The sequence below is a fragment of the Lepidothrix coronata genome, unplaced genomic scaffold (assembly GCF_001604755.1).
Source record: "Lepidothrix coronata isolate B3197 unplaced genomic scaffold, Lepidothrix_coronata-1.0 Scaffold27, whole genome shotgun sequence".
Taxonomy (NCBI): domain Eukaryota; kingdom Metazoa; phylum Chordata; class Aves; order Passeriformes; family Pipridae; genus Lepidothrix; species Lepidothrix coronata.
In genome coordinates, this window is record NW_016690207.1 from 5390654 (window position 1) to 5411730 (window position 21077).

General features: G+C 48.5%; 1 protein-coding gene across 2 annotated transcripts in view; it reads right to left on the reverse strand.

Moving 5' to 3' along the window:
* CDON (cell adhesion associated, oncogene regulated) overlaps positions 1–21077 on the reverse strand; it is a 55891-nt gene that overhangs the window by 1356 nt on the left and 33458 nt on the right. For both annotated transcript variants that reach the window (XM_017809830.1, XM_017809832.1), the window contains exons 10-20: positions 20758–20932; positions 18652–18780; positions 17185–17391; positions 16360–16541; positions 15123–15228; positions 11797–11919; positions 10136–10363; positions 8824–9095; positions 6338–6417; positions 1584–1840; positions 11–1000 (exon numbers count right to left, since the gene is read on the reverse strand). In XM_017809830.1, coding sequence (XP_017665319.1) covers positions 834–1000; positions 1584–1840; positions 6338–6417; positions 8824–9095; positions 10136–10363; positions 11797–11919; positions 15123–15228; positions 16360–16541; positions 17185–17391; positions 18652–18780; positions 20758–20932 — 1926 coding nt within the window. In that variant the 3' untranslated portion in view covers positions 11–833. The remainder of the gene's footprint in view (positions 1–10; positions 1001–1583; positions 1841–6337; positions 6418–8823; positions 9096–10135; positions 10364–11796; positions 11920–15122; positions 15229–16359; positions 16542–17184; positions 17392–18651; positions 18781–20757; positions 20933–21077) is intronic.

Genomic DNA, 21077 nt, shown 5'->3' on the forward strand with positions numbered 1-21077 from the left:
AAAAACCTACCCAAACCCTGCAGTTAAGGTTGCAACACCTCCATCGTGCTGTGTCCGGGGCGGGTGGGTTCCTGACAGCCACGCGCGGGGCCGGTGGGAGCTGCTCCGACACCACTGCTTTCATTTCGGAGCTATCCAAGCTGTCAGTACTCCCTCAAAGCAAGAGTAGAACTGGATTTTGTCTTCTGTGAGCGGCAAGGTGAGACAGGCTGGATTTCCCCCTGTACTTCTGCAGACAGAAGGGTTATCAAGCATCTGAAGACACAGTCACCGACCCAAGATCTGCTTCAGCTGCGCTGGACGGACTCAGCTGAGGGTGATTTTTCTTATTTATTTTCTCATTTTCCCATTGAGATCTTCCCAGAGAAACCAAAAGAGGATGGGATGTGTTCATGGAAAGGATGGTTTGAGTACCACGTCGCCGAGCTGCCAGGGAGGTGGCAGCCATTGGTCACCACATCAGACCTGCTCAAATCCCTGTCCCGGGCTCCTCGGAAGTGCTTCTCACACTGGTAACATGCCACGGAAACGCACTCCACATTTCCCATCCTCGTTCTTTATATTATTACAATTCTTTTTTATACACATAACCAGGGCTAGTTTCGCGGCGTGTGAGGGGGGAAAAAAAAAAACCACAAAAAAAAAAAACAAAAAGGGATTTCAAGGCATAAATAATATAAAAAGGCAACCATTTTGAAAACCAAGATACATTCATATGACACTACTACAAAAAATAAATAGTGACTCTCTCTGTTATAATTAACATCCCCCCGTCACTCCCTCTCAGCGACACTGGCAGTTCCTGGCGTTCAGTGGGGACAACGGTCACTTCCTCAGGTTTCCCGCAGCTGGAGCTGCCGAAGGTCCCCAGAACCGTTTAAGGTGACTCCGGATGAACTCCATCCTGGTTTTTCCTTACAGTCCTTGGAAACAGGCTGCAGAATGAGGGGACTCCAGCTCAGAATGTGGTTCGATGTTTCCGAGTGCACGCAGCTGTCGCCTGCGAAGCAAGAGCAGGGCGGGTGGTTGGTGGTGGTTTCTTTCAGCAGACACTCTCCGTCAGCTCAACAGGCACACACGCCCCCAAAATTCCTAATTCCAGGGGGTGATGCTCTTTGGGCTCAGGCTCATTCCCACTGTACCAGGCACAAGCACAGGGCATCGGCTCTGTCCTGGCACTGGCAGAGCTATGGAACAGCTCACACCGGTGAGGTCAGCCCAGCTCCCTCCCTGCGCCTGTTCCTGCCTCCAGGATGGCTCTGGGCCCTCAGGAATGCCTGCTCATTAAGGAAAACTCCATTAGGCAGCTTTTCAGCAGTGTCAGAGCCCACTGGTGCCCCGTGGGGGCAGCATCAATCAGTCACAGCCTCGTTAGGTGCTGGATGAGCCCCGTTTAGAGGCATCAATCACAAGGACATGACAGGACCAGGCACAAGGCGGGGACGCTTAACCTCCCTCAAAGAGCCAGCTCTTTTGTGGGCTTAATTACCAGCTTCTCCACGATCAATTAAGCACCCTACAGCTGTCCTACAGAATACTCCCGGCCCCAAAGCCAGGTGCTCTCCTCCCCGGGGTTGCCTCACCGTCCATGCAGTCCACGGAGAGCCGGCCCACGCCCTCCTGGCAGCAGGGGTGCTGGGGGGAGGGATGCTCCGAGCCCTCCTTGCCGTCCTCCTCCAGCCGGGCACTGCACTCCGGGACAGCAGAGGCCAAGCACATGGCCACCATGACGTGGGGGCTCAGGGGCTTCATCTCCACACCGTCCTGCTGGAAAGGGGCTCCCAGGGGCACCACGGGCAGGGCGGCGCTGCCGAAGGTGCCGTTGGTTTTGGTGAAGCACCTGCAGGCGGGACAGAGGCCGCGGTTACTCAGAGTGGCTTCTTTCTCCTCCCCCCCCCCGCCTTATCTTGAGAAAATGCAACTTTTAAGTGCTTTACCACGTGTCAAAAGTAAAATCAGTTTTAAATATATTTTTGGAGCAATCCTGACGTTAAGAAAAGCACCGAGTGGGTTTTTTTTTCTCCCAACAGACAGCTGAAAACACTCGAAACACGCTCAGTTCCTTCCCCCATCGATTGTGACCCAATGACCTGACTTGTGAGTCCACTTCTCCATCAAAGCAACCCCATAAAACACATTTTCGCTGCCAAGATAAAGAGCTCAAATTTTGAAACGCGAGCAGCAAACTTAAGCACCTTGGAAAATTAATACTAAGTGTTATCAGAGAGAACGCAAATTAAAAAATAGATGCAAGATTATAAATTTAACACCCTCTTCTGCTGTGCAAGTCAGGCTGTGGCCCTGTAATGTGTTTGTAAGGCTGTGGAATTGAAGCTAAAGTGGCGAATCAACTGTTACAGCTGAGGTATTTAAGCTTTAACCAAAAAGGAGCAGGACTTTGATACATGTACCACTGCAGCAGGCAGGGAAAACGCCTCAGTGTTTGCAATGTGGACAACGTGGCCTCAGGGAACATTTATATACGTAATTCCTACATAAGAAAGCCCCTCCCCCAATATTCCACTTCAGTGTGGTTTTAGACAAAACCATAATTACCCCAAAAGGAAAAGGTTTACTTGTACAGCTGCCACAAACTTTGGGAAACTACCCCCCAAAACTCTTCCTTGTTGTGCGGCGCAAGACAGAGATGGATCCACGGATAAAAGCATGGAAATAAGGATGGAGAGCGTTCACACCCACCAGAGAGCCTCCAAAACGCTCCCACAAAGGCTGAACAGGCTTCAGGTTTTCATGTGCTGATACAGGTACAACTCTGAGCATCCTCTCTTCTTTCCTACCAAGTGTAAATCCATCCCTTGCCTGCTCTGCTGACAGGGACCAGCCCAGTGCACTTGCTGTAGGTTATCCCTGGGGCTGCCTGAGCCTGGCATCTGGAAGTATAAAAATTGCTCCCTGGGACCTGGCTGCTTGGGTGCTGGTTTGGTGTGCTGCTCCACAGTGACTCTGGCCCAAAACTGAGCAGGGCTGATGAAATATGGCTGGAAGAGGAGGGGAATATGGACTGGAATGTCAGCAGTGCCAGGGCAGCAGCCAGCAGAGCCACCTCCAACAGCAGTTGAGCCCTGAGCACCTCAGCACTGAGCTCAGACAGGTTTAAAACTGGGATACATGAAGCCTGGCAGTCACAGCAAGGTCCTGCCCAAGTCCCAGAAACCACTTTTATGCCTTTAAAAAGGTCAGTGCAACGCATAAAAACATCACACTGCAGGGACCTGCCCTACAGGAGCTTCAATTCACACCTGAAACCTGAACAAAACCCGTGATCAGTTTTGCCCAAACTGAAAGAGCAACAAAACATCCAACAACACCACAAATAAACTTCCTAGAGGAGGAACTGGTGAGAGTTCCCCCTCCTGCAGAAGCTTCATGTGCAAAGCCAAATCAGGGGACAAGGGGCATCCCTCCAGAGCCTGCTCCCCTCCCAAAAGCCATGAGGATGGAGCAGCACCAAGCTTCATTTTCAACCTTCTCTCTCCTATTTTGTCCTTCTGCTCCCGTAACTGCCTCCAAAATCATTATTCCAAGTACCAAAATACCACAGAAGCCACTGAAGAATCCACATGAAACACATCTGGTCTTCAAACAAATCCATTTATTAGTTTGCCTTTCTCTCCGCAGAGGTTTTGACTGCACTCACTTATTATTTGGAAAAAAAAGCTCAGAGAAACCCATTTAAAATGTTTGGGTTTACATGTTTCTGGGGGTTCTTCTTAAAGATACAGAGGTTGGTGTAGTTCTCTGTATTATTGTATGGACTTGAAGGATGTTTCCAGACAGCAGTTCAGCTTTTTAAGCTTAAATAACCACACTGTGATGGAAACTAGCCATGGGGATATCCTGAGCAGAGTGTGCAGGACGAGTGGTGTAAAATCCCTGCTGCAGAAAACACATTTTCTATCAATTCTCAGTGCTAAACCCCTACCAAACCACAACCTAAACAAAGCATAATTTAGATGAAAACACCGGGCAAACAAACTGATACATTTGAAACACGCATTTCGCATTTCTGATCAAAACACAGTGAATTTGCAAAGAGGGATCTGCAGAAGTGTAAATTCCTCTGCAGCCACCAGGTATCTCAAGAGTTTTAACACAAAAGCACCAGGGAAGAAAAAAAGATCAGTTCTCAATCCTGTCAACCACAGGCTTTGTCCACAAAAGCAAAGCAGGTCTCCAGGTTTCAGCAGCTTCTCCCCCTGGCAAGCCTCCACGAGCAGTTAGGAGGGATAAAGTGCTAATTTAAACAGAAGATCCAGGGATTTCAGCACTGGAATAATAAAACCTGCTCCGAGATGGCTATTGCTGAAAACAGCTATGAAATACATTGAACCTCTAGGATTCATTTGCACCTGGTCACAACTCAAATAACTGCTAAATTCAACCCAAAACAGTGGAAATGGGTCAGTGAGGAATTTGTGGTGCCAAGGCCACGTGCACCCACAATGCTCCTGAGCTGGAGACATTGCCCTGCTACAGGTACTGCCACCTGAACCTCCTGGGCTGCAGAGGGAATTGCCTTTTCCAGCACAAAAGGTGCAGTGATCCCAGGGTGGGACAAGGAACAGGTTCTCTTTCCACCAACAGGAGCCCAGGTGGAGGGAACAGCCCTTACCTGAGCCACGAGGTTAAATAAAAATGAGGAAAAGGCTCCAGCCCCAAAACCCCACTTGCCAAAGCCTACTGACATGACTGCACTAACACACCAGGCCTTCCTCCTCCTCCTCCTCCTCCTCGCCCTGGCCATACACCCAGCTCCCTGGTGGAATGCTCAGGCACGTTCTGGTCCGTCCCCATTCCCCTCTCCCATGTCCTCCTCCCATTCCCCCAGCGCCAGAGCAGAGGTTAATGGTCCCCTCCGGGGAAAGGCAGCTGTAAGGGACAAGTTGTTTCTCTATCAAGCAGTCAAATATAGAAGGGGGATGTGAAAACTCAAAGTTCAGGCCCCGTTGATGACCTGTCTGGGAGGAGCAGTGCAGTTGCAGAGGATGGAACCCACTCCCTGCTTTCTTAGGGGAAAAAAAAAGGGAGCAAGTAAAAAATTAAATGTGCTTAAAACTGGAACGCAAGCTCTTAATTACAGCGTAACACATATGGCATGTTCCAAATTACGGCGAGTCACAGACATCCTGGTGAGAGCTGCTGCAGAGCCTGCTGGAAAACACACAACTGGTGTGTGAGGGAACGTGCTGGGCTTCCCTGGAGACCTGTCGGGACACTGGTCCAGGCAAAGCGTGCCCAGCTCCACGTGCAAGCAGCAGCTCGTCAACATTACACTATCACGCATACATTTATGGAAGGGGGAAGGATTTAAGGCCTATTATAAGTGACATTTAAAAAGTAAACCCGTGAAAATAAAGTGAACGCGATTTTTGCCTTCAACAACAGCTTATTTGTCCAACAGGAGTTGAACTCGACGTTATTTGTGGGTCCAACTCAGAATATTCAATGATTCAGTGATTCGTTTCAACTCAGCTTCTCCAGATGTACACCTAAAGGCAGCTGAGCATTTTAACAATACGGAAAAATCAAAGTATGATTGAAAAAAAAGCCCAGAATTTACCAGTCAGAGTAGCCCAGCTTGTCTGACTTTCAGTCCTATTTATAGTCATTAAAATAACCAGAGATTTAGTCAGAAGCCTGGAAGAATATTCATTAAAACTTCCAAAAGTGAAAAACCTAATGATTTTTATTAGGTTCCTGACTCCCAGATACAACATAGAATACAGATTTTCCCTTATTCTATACAAGAATCCTTTTTCCCATGAAAAAATCCTATCCCACACTGACAATTGCTGGCCAAACTGCTCCTGAAGGCCTTGAAGAACCCCAAATCCCATGTTTTACAAAGAATAGCATTGTGAAGGAAAAGGGGCAACTGCAGTTGGTCGGTGCTCTTAAGGGAATGGCAGGAAGTGTAAAATGCAGAAGACCAATTAAATCCGATTTGACAAACTCCACATGGAATGATCTTGTTATCTCAAAGCTGAAGAAAACACAGGAAATAAGGATTTTTAAAAAATCCAGTGCTCAACCTGCTTTGCTTCCTGGAGAGCCTCGGAGGAGCGTGTTGAGCAAAGCAAGCTCTGGGGGGTTTAACAACTTGTTTTATGCCATCCCACGGACAATTCCCAACTGTTCTCCGAGCCATCCCATGACACGCAGCTCCTCGTGCCCTGGGCCAGAACTTCAGCTCCCGGCTTTTGCCAGTCCCAGCTTCACCACAGAGCAGAGCGAGGGCTGCTGTTGGTGCAGGTCCTGCCTTGGTGCAGGTCCTGCCTTGGTGCAGGTCCTGCCTTGGTGCAAGGCCATTCCTCACCTGTTATTGTTCCGGCAATTCCGGCAGCTGATGCACTCCGAGGGGTCAGCCTGCGGCACGGCCGTGTACATCCCGCCACCCTGCAGCAGGAGGGATTAACAGTAAATCCTTAGAAATCAGATCACTATCAGAACATCTAAGAGAGGCGCTGAGGAGGCAGCTCAGCTCCTTGACTTGGTTTTCCCAGTCCAGCCACCTTATCAATGCCCCGCTCTGGGCCAAACACGGCACGGCAACACTGAGCGATTGTCCAAAGGCCAGGGGAGGGCTTTGCCAGCGTGTGTGTCAGGGAAAAGTAAATAACTGCAGCTTAGACAAGTATGTGGTCATTTCCCTGGTCTGTTTTCAGCTTAATATGCTGAGGTTTAATTTAATAAACACACTGTAAATATGTTTATTTTTAACGCTGATGACAGACACGAAAACGAATTGCCATTCGTTAGCACACCGGGCTCGTTTGGGGAGACAGGGGATTAAATTTGGAGGGCTGATGTCACACACAAACCCATCCCACTTTCCTGTAATTACTCCGATTAGATCAGTTTACTTCGCTACACTGATTTTTGAGCCGTTTCGTATTTGTACAGATGGGGTAATTCCTCAGCCAGCAATGACTCGGGGTGCGAGGGATTTTGTGTTGTTGGTTTTGGCTGAGGGGGCCATTACAAGCCAGTCGAAATGCCCAGATTAACACATACCTCATTGTTAGGGACCGGGCGGACAGTGATGCGGGAGCCGCTGGGAGCGGGGTGCGGAGCCAGGCTGCTGTGCCGGGCTCCAGGGAGCCGGGCCGGGAAGACTCACCTGGCTTTTGGCAGTTCAAGTGGTAGGAAACTTCTAACAACCCCTATTTTTGCACAAACAGGGCTTACCCTGAAGTTTTCGAAGGATAGGGAGCACTGAGGAAATGCCTAATTAATCTTGATTGCCATCCTGGCCAGCTTCTCCCTTCCTCATTTAGCCCAATCACTGAAACAATGAAGAGCGGCCTAACGAGGATGAGAACATCCTGTTCCCCTGCGCTGCCTCGCCCACGTGCCAGTCCAGGGCCTTCTCTGTGGGCAGAGATCCTGTGACTCAAACTTTCTACACCGAGGAGTGTGGGGAACAAAAAACTCATCCCTGTCACCTACAGACAGCGGCGTTGTGTGGACAGCCTGTGGCACGGAGGAGCTCCAAGCACCGAGACCTCTGTCACCACACATGTATTTCCTTCTTTCCCCCAGCCCCCCAAAAAATAAAAATAGGAGGGACAAAACATCAATGCAAGCCCCCAGGCTTTCTCACAGGCGAGCTTCCCCCAGCCCCCCAAAAAATAAAAATAGGAGGGACAAAACATCAATGCAAGCCCCCAGGCTTTCTCACAGGCGAGCTTTCGAGCACCACAAATGTTCTCTCCCTGAGGGCTTGGAGACTTCTGGAGAGTTTCACCCACTGGGAGGTTGGACAGGTCCAAAAAAACCCAGTTTGGGCCTCGGGTGCTCTTGAAAACAGCCAAAAATGGGCACTTCTGGCAGGCCAAGGACAGAATCAGGTGAAAAACTGACAGGTCTGGGCTGAAACTGGAGGGAACTGAAGTGGCAACTACTGTGCAAGTGCTAATTTGTTGTTCAATAAAAAGAAGTGCTTGTGCTCAATTACCAACACAAACAATAGGCCCATTTTTTTTCTCCAGAAACAGCATGGGTTATTCAGACTTTTGAACTTTTTCTTTCAGTTTTCCTGGGCAATGTTCACAGTTTTGAGTAAGTTTAGTAAGTTTGAATGCAAGCCATCTGTTTCCATAGACAATAATGAAATCATTATTCTCTCTTGGAAACGGGACACGTTTCAGCAAATGAAGTATTTTTCCACAGCATACAAAGGCTGGATCGCAGACTGAAATTAGTTTTTAATTTTATTTTCAATTTCAAAACAAAAAACGAGCCTGTCTCAACAGTCACAAACAGGGGACTGCAAAAAAAAAAAAAGCAGCAGCGTTATTGCACTGCTGCAGTTCAAGATGTATGGGGCACTTCATTCCATGGAACCTCCTGCTCCATTCGTGCTTTGCCATAATTAATAGCATTGCTCAGAGTTACAGATCTGAAACAGGTGGGGGAAAAACGGGTGATCCATAAAGCTGCAGAATAAGCAGCTATAATTAAATCTATTTAACTTGGAGATTGAGAAATACCATATGTACGAGCAAAGGATCTCAGCCCAGCACTGAGGCATTCTCAGAGCTTACATGCTGTTAGGAGGAGGGTAGAGGCAGATTTCCCAGAGTAAGTGGAATTCTTGCTGTCATCTGATATCCTCAAATGAAAACCATGATGTTTGTATCACAAATATCAGCCCAGTTGCTTCCTCTGGGATGAAGGATTCAGTGGAACTGGCTGTTATCAACGGATGAGTATTCCCCCACCCGAATTAAATCTGCTTGCACAGCCCCTGAATAAACCCCAAGGTCTGCGCTGAGCCTCCCACCCGGTGCAGGAGCTTACGTTCACGAGGTGGTGGGGGTGTTCATAGTCCACGTGTGTCCTGGACAGGGAGTTGGTGTGCCCTGGGTACAGTCCTGCTCCTCCATTCATGATCCCATTGACTCCATTGGCGACTTTATGGTGGAGGTGGGGGCAGCCGTTGCCGAGGCCGTTGCCGAGGAAGCTCCCGTGGATGCTGCCGTTGACGCGGCTCGTGCCGGGCAGGGTCGTGTACTCGATCATCTGCCCGTTGATATCCGTCCCCTGGTACAGGTACCCAGGAGGGTCGTATTCTGCAAAAGACATTATTGCTGAAGGCACCTTTGTGAGAAGCTAAAGGAGCGTCCCTAAAAAACAAAGAAGCTTATTTTGTCTTCCTGCAGCTTTTGTGAACTAACTCTGATATCCGAGTGCTTAGTATACAAGCACAGACATGGAAAACAGACACATCCTGGAGAGCAGACCAGGAATGTTGGTCTGGAAGGACTTGGCTGACATCAATCTCTATGAGAGTGTCCTACAAATGGGCCATTTTTATCATCGATAGCCCCTCTGCCATCTACTATGAGCTGCTTCCCAAAAATCTCTCTGGGCTGCAGCTGAAGGCACTATCTTATCTTGCAAGAAGTTTTGTTTCATTTCTCTCTGTCAGAGAGTAAGGACATTTAAAAATAACCACAAGCCATGGCAAGAGCAAGGCTGATTTATGCACAAGGAACAGAAAAGGCCAGTCCAGAGATTCTGCTGGCACCAGGTTGTTGGTTGGTGCAGAGCACCTTGAAAAGCTCCTGCTCCAGGGGCTAATGAACAGGTTTGCCTGATTAACACCTCTCTGACAGACCTGGCCATTGAATGCCATCTCACTGTGCAGGGACTGAGAGGTAATAAGGGACTTGTCCTAGTGCTGCACATTTGTTCTTTCCAGATACACCTAAGAAAAGGAGAGATCCAGGGTTTAACTCTCCACATTTAACAGGTACTTACAATTACACAGGCTCTGCCTCTGCAATCAGCAGAGACCTAGGTAGGGGCTTAAAGTTAAACACAAGCTGCAGAAACTTTACCCAGGCCTTTCCCACACCATTCTCTGGGTGAAACTGCAGCACGACCCTCCGGGGATGCAGCAGGGCAGGGAGCACCAGTGCAAAAAGCAATGGAGACTCTTAAAAACCCAAATCTGCACCTAGGGCACACTTAGAAGTGCAAGCCTCAACAGAAATGCCAGCTGGCTCCTAGCAGGAAGGCGCTTCCCACCCATAAAATGCAGCAGGAGCGTTACTAATTTCACTCCTGACAATATTTTTGCCGCGGAAGGGAGCCGGCCCCCACTCACTCTGCAGGGCGCTCTGCTGCCGGTTCTTCCACAGGCACATGGCGATGAAGACGATGAGGATGAGGACCATGACGCCCAGGACGCAGCCCACGATCAGGTAGAGCATGTCGCTGCTGCGCACGGGGCCGCTGGCGGGCCCGGCCCCGCCGCCCCCCGCCCGCTCCGGGGGGCTCGGCGGCGTGCTCAGGTCTCTCACCGGGTACTCCGACGCTCCCGGCGTGCGTTTCACTGGATGAGCAGAGAGACAGGCATGGGCACACTCACCCGACGTGTTTTTTCTAAGTGCTCTTTTTCATTACGGAACAAAAATAATCGCCGCCGAGTTCAAGTCCTAATGCCTCGCAAAGAAAGCTTCCAAGTCAATATTAAATCCTACAAGGAGAAGGCCAACTGCTATTGGGTAATAGCTATTTGCCTTGGAAAACGGTGATTATCCTGCCTGCTCACCCCCTCTTTGAGGTCACTGAAACTTTAATGAGCCGCTCGGGGTCCGCATGGCTACAACTGCTCTAACTCCCAACTTGAAAGAGCGCAAATCTTTCCACTTCTGAGGTCAGGAAAAACCACAACACGCATTTCTCTCGCCCAGCCTCTGCCAGATGACCTACTTTTATCTGATGTGAACCCTCCTAACCCCGTTTCCAAACCTCACCAAGAGCTGAGCAGAAAATCCCTAAAAACGAGAGGGTAGTTTAACCCAGGAATTATATTTACATTAGTTTCCAGCACACCACAGCTTAGATTCATTTCATTTGACACTAAAAACCTAAAAGAGGTGCCTGGTTTAGGAGTGAAGCTGGTCAGAGAGACAAAAGCACCTCCATTGGAGGTATGTTGGATAAACTGGATCACCCCTATAAGCCTGGGGGAGGTGCATTTTAAGGAAGAGGCAGCGTGAATGACAGATACATCTTGTCAATTTTAAAATTAGAGAAGAAAGTTATATTCCCTGCAGGAGGGAGAACAACTGTGCACACAGTCTTGAAGCCCTGCAGCTCCTACTCCTTCCTTCAAAGGTTTCACTACTCACTTCACTGAATTTTGATGCTTCCGCTCCCAGAGGGCTTTTTTCTTTTTTTTTTTTTTTTTAAGACATTTTTTCATAGCACTGCATTTGAAGTTTACTGTCTGCATTTTCCCTTTACAGCCTTACTTGGTTTTAGAGATTAAAGGAGACAGGAATCCTTCGCAAAATAAATGTGACTGCCATATCTGACACTTCCCAAGAACAGTACAAACTTTGTGCCAGAGGCATGCAGGATTAGGGATGGAGGCAGCCAACACAACCATCAATTGCTGTGGTCTGCACTTATACAACGTGTCACAGAGCCCCGAAGACATAAAACAGACGTACAAATCAATTCTGTCATCTTCAGGCGCATGGTTGTCTCCTGAGGAGAGGCCATCAGCACCCCAGAGCCGGCGCTATCTCCGAGGGCAGGCAAAGCCGCACAGCTCCGCCGAGAGCCTCGGGAGGAGTGCAAGGGATCACTTTCCATATGTTCAAAACAATCTCGGCTTCGGAAGACAAAACAATCCTCCGAAACATTCCAGAAAATCGCAGTCATCATCGCAGCTGACTTTCGGAGCTGCCCAAAGAATTCCCCGCGGCGGGCACTTCGCGCCCCAAACGCCACCGGGGCTCAGCCCCGCGGCCTCACCTTTGGTCTCGCAGATCATCACGTTGCTGTACTCGCTCTCCCCTCCCTCGTTATAGCACTGCATCTTAATGTCATAAGAAGTTTCAGGCTGCAGGTGATTTATCAGGTGCCACTGCTTCGTACCTGTGGGGGGGGAGAAAAAATAAATCAACTGCAGATCAGTTACTCCCGTGAGCCAGAAGTAGGGACACGTGTATTGCAGGGTCCTTCTCTACCCAGTGCAGCTTCTTCTGTTAGCACAGAAGTCTTTAGCAACTGTTTATGGACTTAGCTGAAACCATGATCTATGAGTGGCATCCCTGCCCATGGTAGGGGGTTGGAACTAGATGCTCCTTAAGGTACCTTCTAACCCAACCCATTCCCTGGTTCTATAAGATTCACATTATCTTGCGAAACTGAGAATTAGAAGAACCTTTTGATGAATAAAAGTGAGTCTTTTTCACTATTGGCAATTGATTTAAAAAAAAAAAAAAATCCTTCTCTACAAAAGCCAGAACTCACTAAACTCAAAAAACAGACATCCAAGTGTCCACATCTGTGCATTTAAATTCAACAGCAGCCTAAACACGGAACTGCTGCACAGATGGGTTTAGGGTGGGTTATGCTGGCAATTTACAGTACACTGGGCAAATAACAAGGGAAACTGGCACAGAAAACTTGAGATAGTGGAAAAACTTGGCTGTGGTGAGACCCTCTCCCAGCCTGCAGTGCTCGAGGTGCGAGGTACGACTGCAGCCGCCTGTGTCTCGCAGGAAGGACACATCTGGGTCGCTCAACTTGGCCAAAATGTGCATTTTATTAACCATCCTGGGAACCCAGCGAGGCTGTCCCGGTGCCGCTGCCCCAGCAGAGCCTGAGCCCGAGCCAAGCAATCTTCTCTAATAGGACCGTTTTGTCATCTCTGGCCCCCGGCCAGCATTTCATTTAGACACCCTCCTGAAGTACTGAGCACTTCAGGATAAATCATTCCCAGTTTTTACTTTCACGGGCTTGTGACAAATTTTAATAAACAGCAACTCTTTTTTTTTCTTTTTTTTTTCTTTTTTATTTATTTTTTTTATATTTTTTAAGGAGTTTAATTAACTGTTTGAGTGCTCCTAATCCCTCTTGGAAAATACCCCCTTGAACTGTTTCCACTGTTTCTAAGGAACTGTCATACCACCTACTGATTTAAGCAGGAATAAAAAGAACCGAGCGTGCTCGGCGGGCGGGGTTGTCACCGTGACACTGCTCCAACTCCTCCGGGACCCCCGCCCAGGTCCAGGACCCCCCTCCCGGCCCCACAAGGGCAGGAGATGAGATGTGGTCGGAGCTCAGCCCTCGCTGAGCGTTCCAGTGAGGGCAGACAAGCCCTGGCTGAAGCTGGAATCCGCCTTTCCCTAAATCGCACGTTTTCCCAAGATTCAGGCTCGGTTTTCCCGGCGCCCCCACCCCCAAGCATTCCTTTCGGTAATTACTACACCAGGTTTTAGGTTTCCGCTTCAAACCATTAGTGGAACTGGAATCAGTACAGGCACTTTTAACTGTCCTCTTCTTGCACCATTAGCAAGGGAAAACATTTAAACAACTGACATCAGACTGCATTTACATTTAAAATTCAATCTCCAGGACCCTCAAAACACAGAAATTCTGACCAGAAACAGAGAAATTCAGACCATCGATGCAGGACAGGGTTGATTTTGCTTTGCTTTTGCTTAAAAAGAGATACCAAGGAGCCACCAGAGCCAAGCTTTTTGCTTGTTGTTTTTTTTTTTTCTTCAAATAAAATCTGATTTTGCCTGTAGCAGCATTTATATGGAAAAAAAAAAAGTTTTCTGCAGAGTTTTGAATGTCTCGAAAGACAAGACTTAACAGGAAGCGGTGAGGAAAGCCTGAGGCAAGCACTTAGCTAACACAGGCATCACAACACTTTTTCCACAACTCATGCAGTCATTTCAAGATAAAATTCCCTGTCAAAAAACAGACAGATTAATTCAAAGGTAACAGAAGGGGGGGGGGGAAGTGAAGGACAAGTGATTTATGGCAAAAATACCTTAAGTCACATGTTCCTCTACATATTTCACATCAAGCGCTTCCAATCGCACTTTAATTGAAAATAGTTCTGTCTCTTTTTCTTTCCCCCCCCCCCCCGAAAAGCTAATTTAGGGGAGCACGGTAAAGAAAAGATGAGGTTTAAATCTTTCCACCGAGTGATTTCTGTGGCAGGCTCTGGCAGAGTGGAGCAGCTGCTAATGGTTTCAGACTGCCACAAAGAGTTCAATACACACACGCTCGGAAAAAAATCCGAAACAAGCTAATTTCACAGCACAGTGGAGCCCACTTAAACAACTAACTGCTCAGTGTATAAGACTTATAAACACACAAGTTCTGTGCAGCAAAGGCTAAAATACATTTGCAGATGAAGGTGCAGCCTGCATAAGGTTCTTTAAAGCCTCTGAGCCCAAACTCTGGATCTTTAATAGCTTTATAGTGTGCAAAAGCTTATGTCATGCATCAAAGTACTATGTGCAGAATTGTCTGGCAGGGGAAAATTTTCAAAATAAAGGCCCATTCCTCTTGTAACTGAAATAAATGAGGGGGAAAAAAATAATTAACGTCATTGGGCCAGAATGAGATCACTGCGTTTGCTCAGCCCGAGCAATAAGGACATTAAATAAAATATTTTTAAAAGGGTTTTCCACTTCTGGACTAATATAGACATTATCTAATAACTTCTTCCAGGAAAATGATGATCTAATATGCACAGGGGAAAAAAATAACTTGATTAAAAGGCAAAATGAGGCACAAACATACCTGCATTTGCAGCGTGCTACAGCACTTGGGGCTAAAAGCAACTTCCTTATAGCAGGAGAAGTGATTAGGTGAGGTAAGAGGAGAGAAGGGCAATTACACACAAGGTACTACCAGCTTAGAAAGTCTGTGCTGGGGCAAATAATTTTAAAAGCCTGCTAGTTATTAGCACAGTCTGTAACCCAGATGTTTTTACCCTGGGTTAAACCCCATTTACACTGCTTTCTCTTTACACAACTTGAAGCTACACCAGTTTAAACAGAGCTGCACTAAGGATGTGCAGCAGTATGACAATCCAAACCCAAACCCAGCATTTAGTTCTCGAGTTCCCGCATCGAAGCAGCTTCAGAAGGAAGAAACCAGCTCATGTGTGGGCAGAACCTGACGTTAGGTAGTTGAGAGAGCTCCTTCTGCGAGACATATGGTAAAGACTGCGCCTGGGGAAAGCAGTTTAGATTCCGTATAAACACAGCCAGCGAGGCTGCAGGGTGTCCCTCCCCCGGAGGGGTGTTTTAACCCCGGGCCTGGCCCCGTACCTTCCACAATGTCCCGCTTGTAGTCGCTGTCGTTGTCACTGTCCGTGGGCCGGTAATAGATGTAAAATCCTTGGATGGGCGTGTTGTTGTTGCTGGATGTAATGTACTGCAAAGGGAATTTGAAAGGGCTGTGTTAGAGAAGAAAAATTTTAACTGAGCCCTGCTGTCATCCCCTGGAAATGTGAATATTCTTAATATGGTTGTACAAGTAAAGGTGACTGATCTCCTCAGAGCAGCTGAAAAAAAGGAGTGTGGGATGGGGATAAGAGACTGACTGGGGCTGACACTTTCCTCCCACATCACTTTCCAAACCCTCAATTAGGGTTTGACCATGAACGGCCTGAAAATTTTCGTGATTAATGGAAATGGAAAAGTTAAAAACCATTTTTACTTCAGAAAGAGTTAAGGTCACTCTAAAAATCAGCTCAAGAATCTTTTACTTTAAGTTATGCAGCCTCCTGAGGAATCAGAGGTTATTTTAAGTTTATTATCCTTAACATCTCTTAAGGCTGAGCTAGCAGAGCAAACTAACACTGGGAACTCTACACATTAAATCCTCCAAAGTATACCAGGGGGTTAGATTTCAAAACAAGAGCAAAGAATTTCTGTGGGTTTCAATAAGGACTTTAAAGTACTTGTTTACAATAGACGAGGTAACAGGGGAAAGGAAAACGTTTCTCTGACATGAAACCTCCACTGCATGTGAGGGAAGACGGAGGGTTTGAAATGCTCCCAGCCACCCCAGCCTGGATTGACAAAAGCAGCAGGAATTGCAGGAAACGGAGCCAACTTGCTCACAACTCATGGCATGAACAGGGCTTGGGACAGAGTTAAGCCCACTGGTGCCTCTGATATGTCTGTGCCAGAGCAGGTGGACTCGGCGGCTGCAGCCCCTCACTGGAGCTGCCAGTTGGGTCACATCTGGCGTAACCCGAGGAGGGTGTGTGGTGTCCCCGGGGGGCTGGAAGGGGAGTGGGGTGGGGGGGAGATGGTGCAAATGCAGCAGACAACTGACAGGCCTGCCTCCAAGGGGGGAAAAAGGGTCTGGAAATGGGGGCAAAGGGCTTGAGAGGCACATGGCCCGGCAGCTCCCCCAGTTCTACCACACGGGCACGAAGGAGGAACACCATCACCCCCGAGCCTCGGGCAAGGGGGGAAACCACCACTCACAGCTCTTAATCCTCGACTTCAAACAGCACAAAACTGCGGGAGGGCCGGGACACACCGCGGTACCCACCGTCCACTTCAGCATGATCTGCGTGTCGCTGATGGCCTCGGTGTAGGCGATGTGGGGTCCCGCGATGGGGCGGCTGGAGAAGCGGCTGGTGAATCCGGCGACCTGGTACGGGCGGGACGCGGCGCTGCGCGGGCTCTCCCCGTAGTTGTTGACCGCGATCACGCGGAACCGGTACATTTCTCCTTTTAAGGGAAAAGAGAGGAGCCGCCGGTAGCGAAAGGAGCGCTAGAAAGGGGGATTCGAGGAGAGACTAAACAAGATTAGGAGGCGCTTTTTTCGCGCAACATCCAGTTAGGAAAAGCGGAGGACTCCCTGCCACGGACTGACGGGGAGATCAGGAGTATAAACAGCTTCTAAAAGCCACTCGAGGAAAATCCACACACAGATGGAGATGCCTCCATCAGCTCAGGAAGTCCCTAAACTGGTGGGTACTGAGAAGATGCTTCAAAGGATCCCTGTCACCATCCACTGCCTCTCCTCTTGTGCTCTTTCCCTGAATTTTCAGGGCTGGATGCCGGGAGAAGTCAGGACAGACGTTTTTTCATCAGTGCATTTTTCTCTTTGCATTCTGAGTGCTCACTTAGAAGGACAATTAAGTTAAAAATAGCAGCGATACACAACCCTCCTTTCCACATGAACAAGTATTAAATTATGGTGGGGGTTTTTATCCACTTGGAAAGCCAGAAACCAACTTGAACTCATGTAACGAGCTCCTAGGCCACACACACAAACCCCAAACCTAATCAGGCAGGAACGGGATAATCCAAGCAGAAGTTAAAATGAAACAATCGGAGAGCTGCAGCATTGAAAGGTCATTTCTAATACCTGGCTCCAGGTTCCGAACTTCCACGGACAGCTTGGAGGGAGAGATGTTGTCGGCTGCGATGAGCCAGTCGCTGTTGCGACCCAGGCGCTTGTACTCCACTTTGAAGGCTGTGATGGGGGAGCCCCCGTTGGCCCGGGGGATCCACGTGACGTAGACGGATGATTCCGATGCTGTGGAGATGGTGGGTCGGTCTGGAGCTTCTGGAACTGGAAATTTCGGTTACAAGAGCATTAGAGTCAGCTGGAACTTCATTTTCTGCAACGACCGATTAGGCTCATTGCTGGTGATTAAGCTGGACTTCACATATTAACAAGGAGAATCTTAAATCCTCCTGTAATGCTGGATGACCAGCAGACAACAGAAGAATTGATTATCTTCTCAATAAAATATTAAAAAAATCATATAGTATTGCACTACCCTGACCACCTTTACATGGAAACAGACACATACACTAAGTGAACAGGAAAAATGTGATTATTATTTTCAAACCCCCCAAATTCCCTCAGACCCAGTGAAAGGTCAACCCATCCACACTAACTGGAGTGCTGGAGAAAGGAGAAGGAAGAACAAATAAAGCATGTACTAGGATGTACTTACGGAACTCACTGAAGTTACAGGCAGCAGTGGGACAGAGAGAAGGGAAAGAGGGGTGTTAGTAAATCTGGTTGTAAGAGCTGTGAGGCTTTACTGAACCAGCCTGGATTTGTGAACACTGAGGAGGGGAACAGAGCAAGGAACAGCAGGCTGGCAGCTCTGGGGCATGAAGCAGCTGAGCATTTGCAGGCAGACACAAGTAAGGCCCCTGTGTGGCTCCTCTGACATTCAGTGCTGCCACAAGTGTGCAACGCTCAGCTCCCTGCCTGCGTCACTCTGCTCACCTTTGGCTTCACCCCAAATTTTTGATACCCTTGAGATACCCTGAGGAAATCTGCCTGAATCAGGCCAAGGGTTCAAAGGCTGGGGTGGGTGAGGAAAAGGACTACAAACATGCTGTTTTCACTGGAAAGCAGAGTAAAAGTCACACCTACTGGGAAGCGCTTGTATCTCCTCGCCATCAGAAATAAGCCCATGCCTGGGAAGCCACAGGAAGACATTCAGAACAGATATCATCCACTTTGAGAACTTAAACCTCTGACACAGCCATTTCCCACTTCCCTTCTTCCTCTGGCTCTTTTACAGTAGAAGGGAAGAGAAAACCAGAGTATTTTGCAAAAAGCAACCGCAGGTTTAAAAATGAGCAGCAGGAAAGTGGGTTGTAAGTGAAAATTCTCTTATTTTTTGAGAGCCACACATGCAGGTAACATCATCCTTGGAAATACCCTGTGCAACAGAGCAGCCTTGGGACAGACAGGAAATGGAAGAGGCAATACAAGCACCCGAAGCAGTAACAAACACAGGTTAAGTCAAACACAGATCTTTGCAACACGACCTTTAGTACCTGGATCACAAACCATCCCCACTCCTACCTCCGCTGTGGCGAGACAGGTCTGGAAGGACAACACCGAAATTATTTGTGCCTTCATGAACAACGGGTTGTTTAGGGATGCCCATGGGTGGTGATGGAGCCTGAGTGTTTTTCAAGGATGATGTTCTTTCTAAGAAAGATTTGACAGACAACACATCAGCTCAGGGAGTGGATAAGGAAATGCTGCTCACTGACCCCCTCTACCCCCTCTAGAAGTGACCTTCTAGTGACCTCTAGAAGGTCACTTGCTGTGGCACAGCCACGACACCAGGCTGAGTGGGTTTTTGGCTTGTGGCAGTAGGTATGGCAGCACAGTACAGAGCAGGGTAGGGGGAGCAGCACTGACTCCTCTGAGTTTTCTGGGGATTGAGCACAGGACAGCAAACAGGAAGCATCACTGGGGTTTAATACAACGGGGTGTGACAAGTGGGTTTGCTGGTGTGAAGCTTTCTCGGTCCCCCAGTAAGTTGGGAGGGTTAGAAGTGGGAGGAACACGAGCATGAATCCTAGGATGTCTTTTATGGAAAAGTATGGGTGGAATGGGATTTTGCCACCGTTTGATACCACACCCTGGGGGCTGTTGGAGCCTGACTTGGGGCGGAAGATGGGGTGAAGGAATGTGGGGCCCGTGATTATAAAGGGAGGAAGTGTGGGGCAAAAATTCAGGTAAGTGTGGGGTTTTCTATGGAGAATCCTCCTCAGGCTCATTCTACAAGGGTCTGTCCAAGGTAGGGGATGGCTGAGAACAGGCCAGTGATGACTGTGGCCCCTCAGAGGGGTACCTGGCCTCATGGCAGCACACAGCCTACGAAGGGGGCTGCTATGAGGGTGAGCAGGTTTCTTTGTATAAGTAGGAGCTGTAGCAGAATCCCCACTCAACATGCTGATGGATGCAGGTGAAGAAGAATGAGGCTCCATTCGGAGCAGCTTAGGGATCAATCAGCCATAGTGAACATTTCTGTGTGTCTGGGTGAGGGCAGTGGCAGCTGGGGCTGTGTCTGCTGTGACATGTAGGGCGAGTAGGAGGTCAGTCAGGATCTGTGTTATCAGGCAGATGCCTGGGAGGGACCCAAAGTTTCATCAGGGAGAGATGTTTCAGGGCGTGAGTAGGTCACAATTAGGGAGTTGTTGACTTTTTTTTAGCAGGGGGTAACATTTCCAGAGATTGGGGGCTATCAGTTTTGGATCTGTTTGTTGATAGAACAATGATAAGGATGCATAGGGCAAAGGATGCTAAGTAGCTTTCACAGAATTCATGAATACATCACATTCTTAATAAAATTTTAAGCTATCCTGTCCTGCATAGAATCCCAGAATGGTTTGGGTTGGAATGGACCTTAAAGTCCATCTCCTTCCATCCCCTGCCATGGGCAGCAACACCTTCCACTAGCCCAGGTTGCTCCAAGCACCATCCAACCTGGCCTTGGATATTTCCAGGGATGGGACAACCAGAGCTTCTCTGAGCAACCTGTGCCAGGGCCTCAGCACCCTCCCTGGGAAGAATTTCTTCCTAATATCCCATCTAATCCTGCCTTCTGTCACTTTAAAGCCATTCTTGGACTATAGTATGAAAAATATCTAATTGTTTGCATGCTAAAGAGCACAGCCACCAGTGTCCAAACTTGAAAGAAAAAGAATGGTCTGATTAGGAGGAATGTTCTTGTGCTTATTGCTGTCTGCACACAACTGTCAGAACAGCTGGCTCGTGGTCAGCAGAGATTGTGACTGAGGTGTCTGCAAAGCAAACCAGGAGCAGCTTTGTTGATACACGAAAACTTGAGGATGCAGAGTTTCTTTTGTGGTTCTCTGAAAAGCCTCAACAAGGGCGGGCTGCTCCTTGATTTCACGTCCTTAAGCAAGAGGAACCTCACAGTGGAAATCTTAATAATCACCCCAAAACCCAACATTATCAAGCTTTTAATAGCTTCTACTTACCAACAGCCCTGGTAACGCTCAGGGAGGTTTGCCCTTACAGCTATTTTAGCCGTTGAGGCTAAAGTAAATTGCGGAATATTTCACATGTGGCTGAGCAGACAGCACATGGCTGATGTCACTAAACAAGTGTCCCTGGGAGGGTGGGGCAGAGGGCACGTGGTGCTGCACCTACCCTTGCTGGTGCGGAAGGTCAGCATGGCCGGCTGGCCCTCGCCGGCGGCGCTCCGGGCCACCATCAGCACCTCGTAGAGGCTGGAGGGCTCCAGCTCCGTGAGCCGCAGCTCGTTCTCGCTGCCGGGGACACGCACGGTGTGCCAGCTGCCCGCTGCACTCACGCTGTCCTCCAGCTGCACACGACAGGGGCAGAAACTCAGCGTCAGGAGCCCGAGGGGACCCTCAAATCCCGCACCGCTTCCATGCACAAGCACCCAAGCGACCTCCGCCCCTTGCCAAAACTCCTTCTGTTTTCCTACATCTACCCGTGGTTTGTCT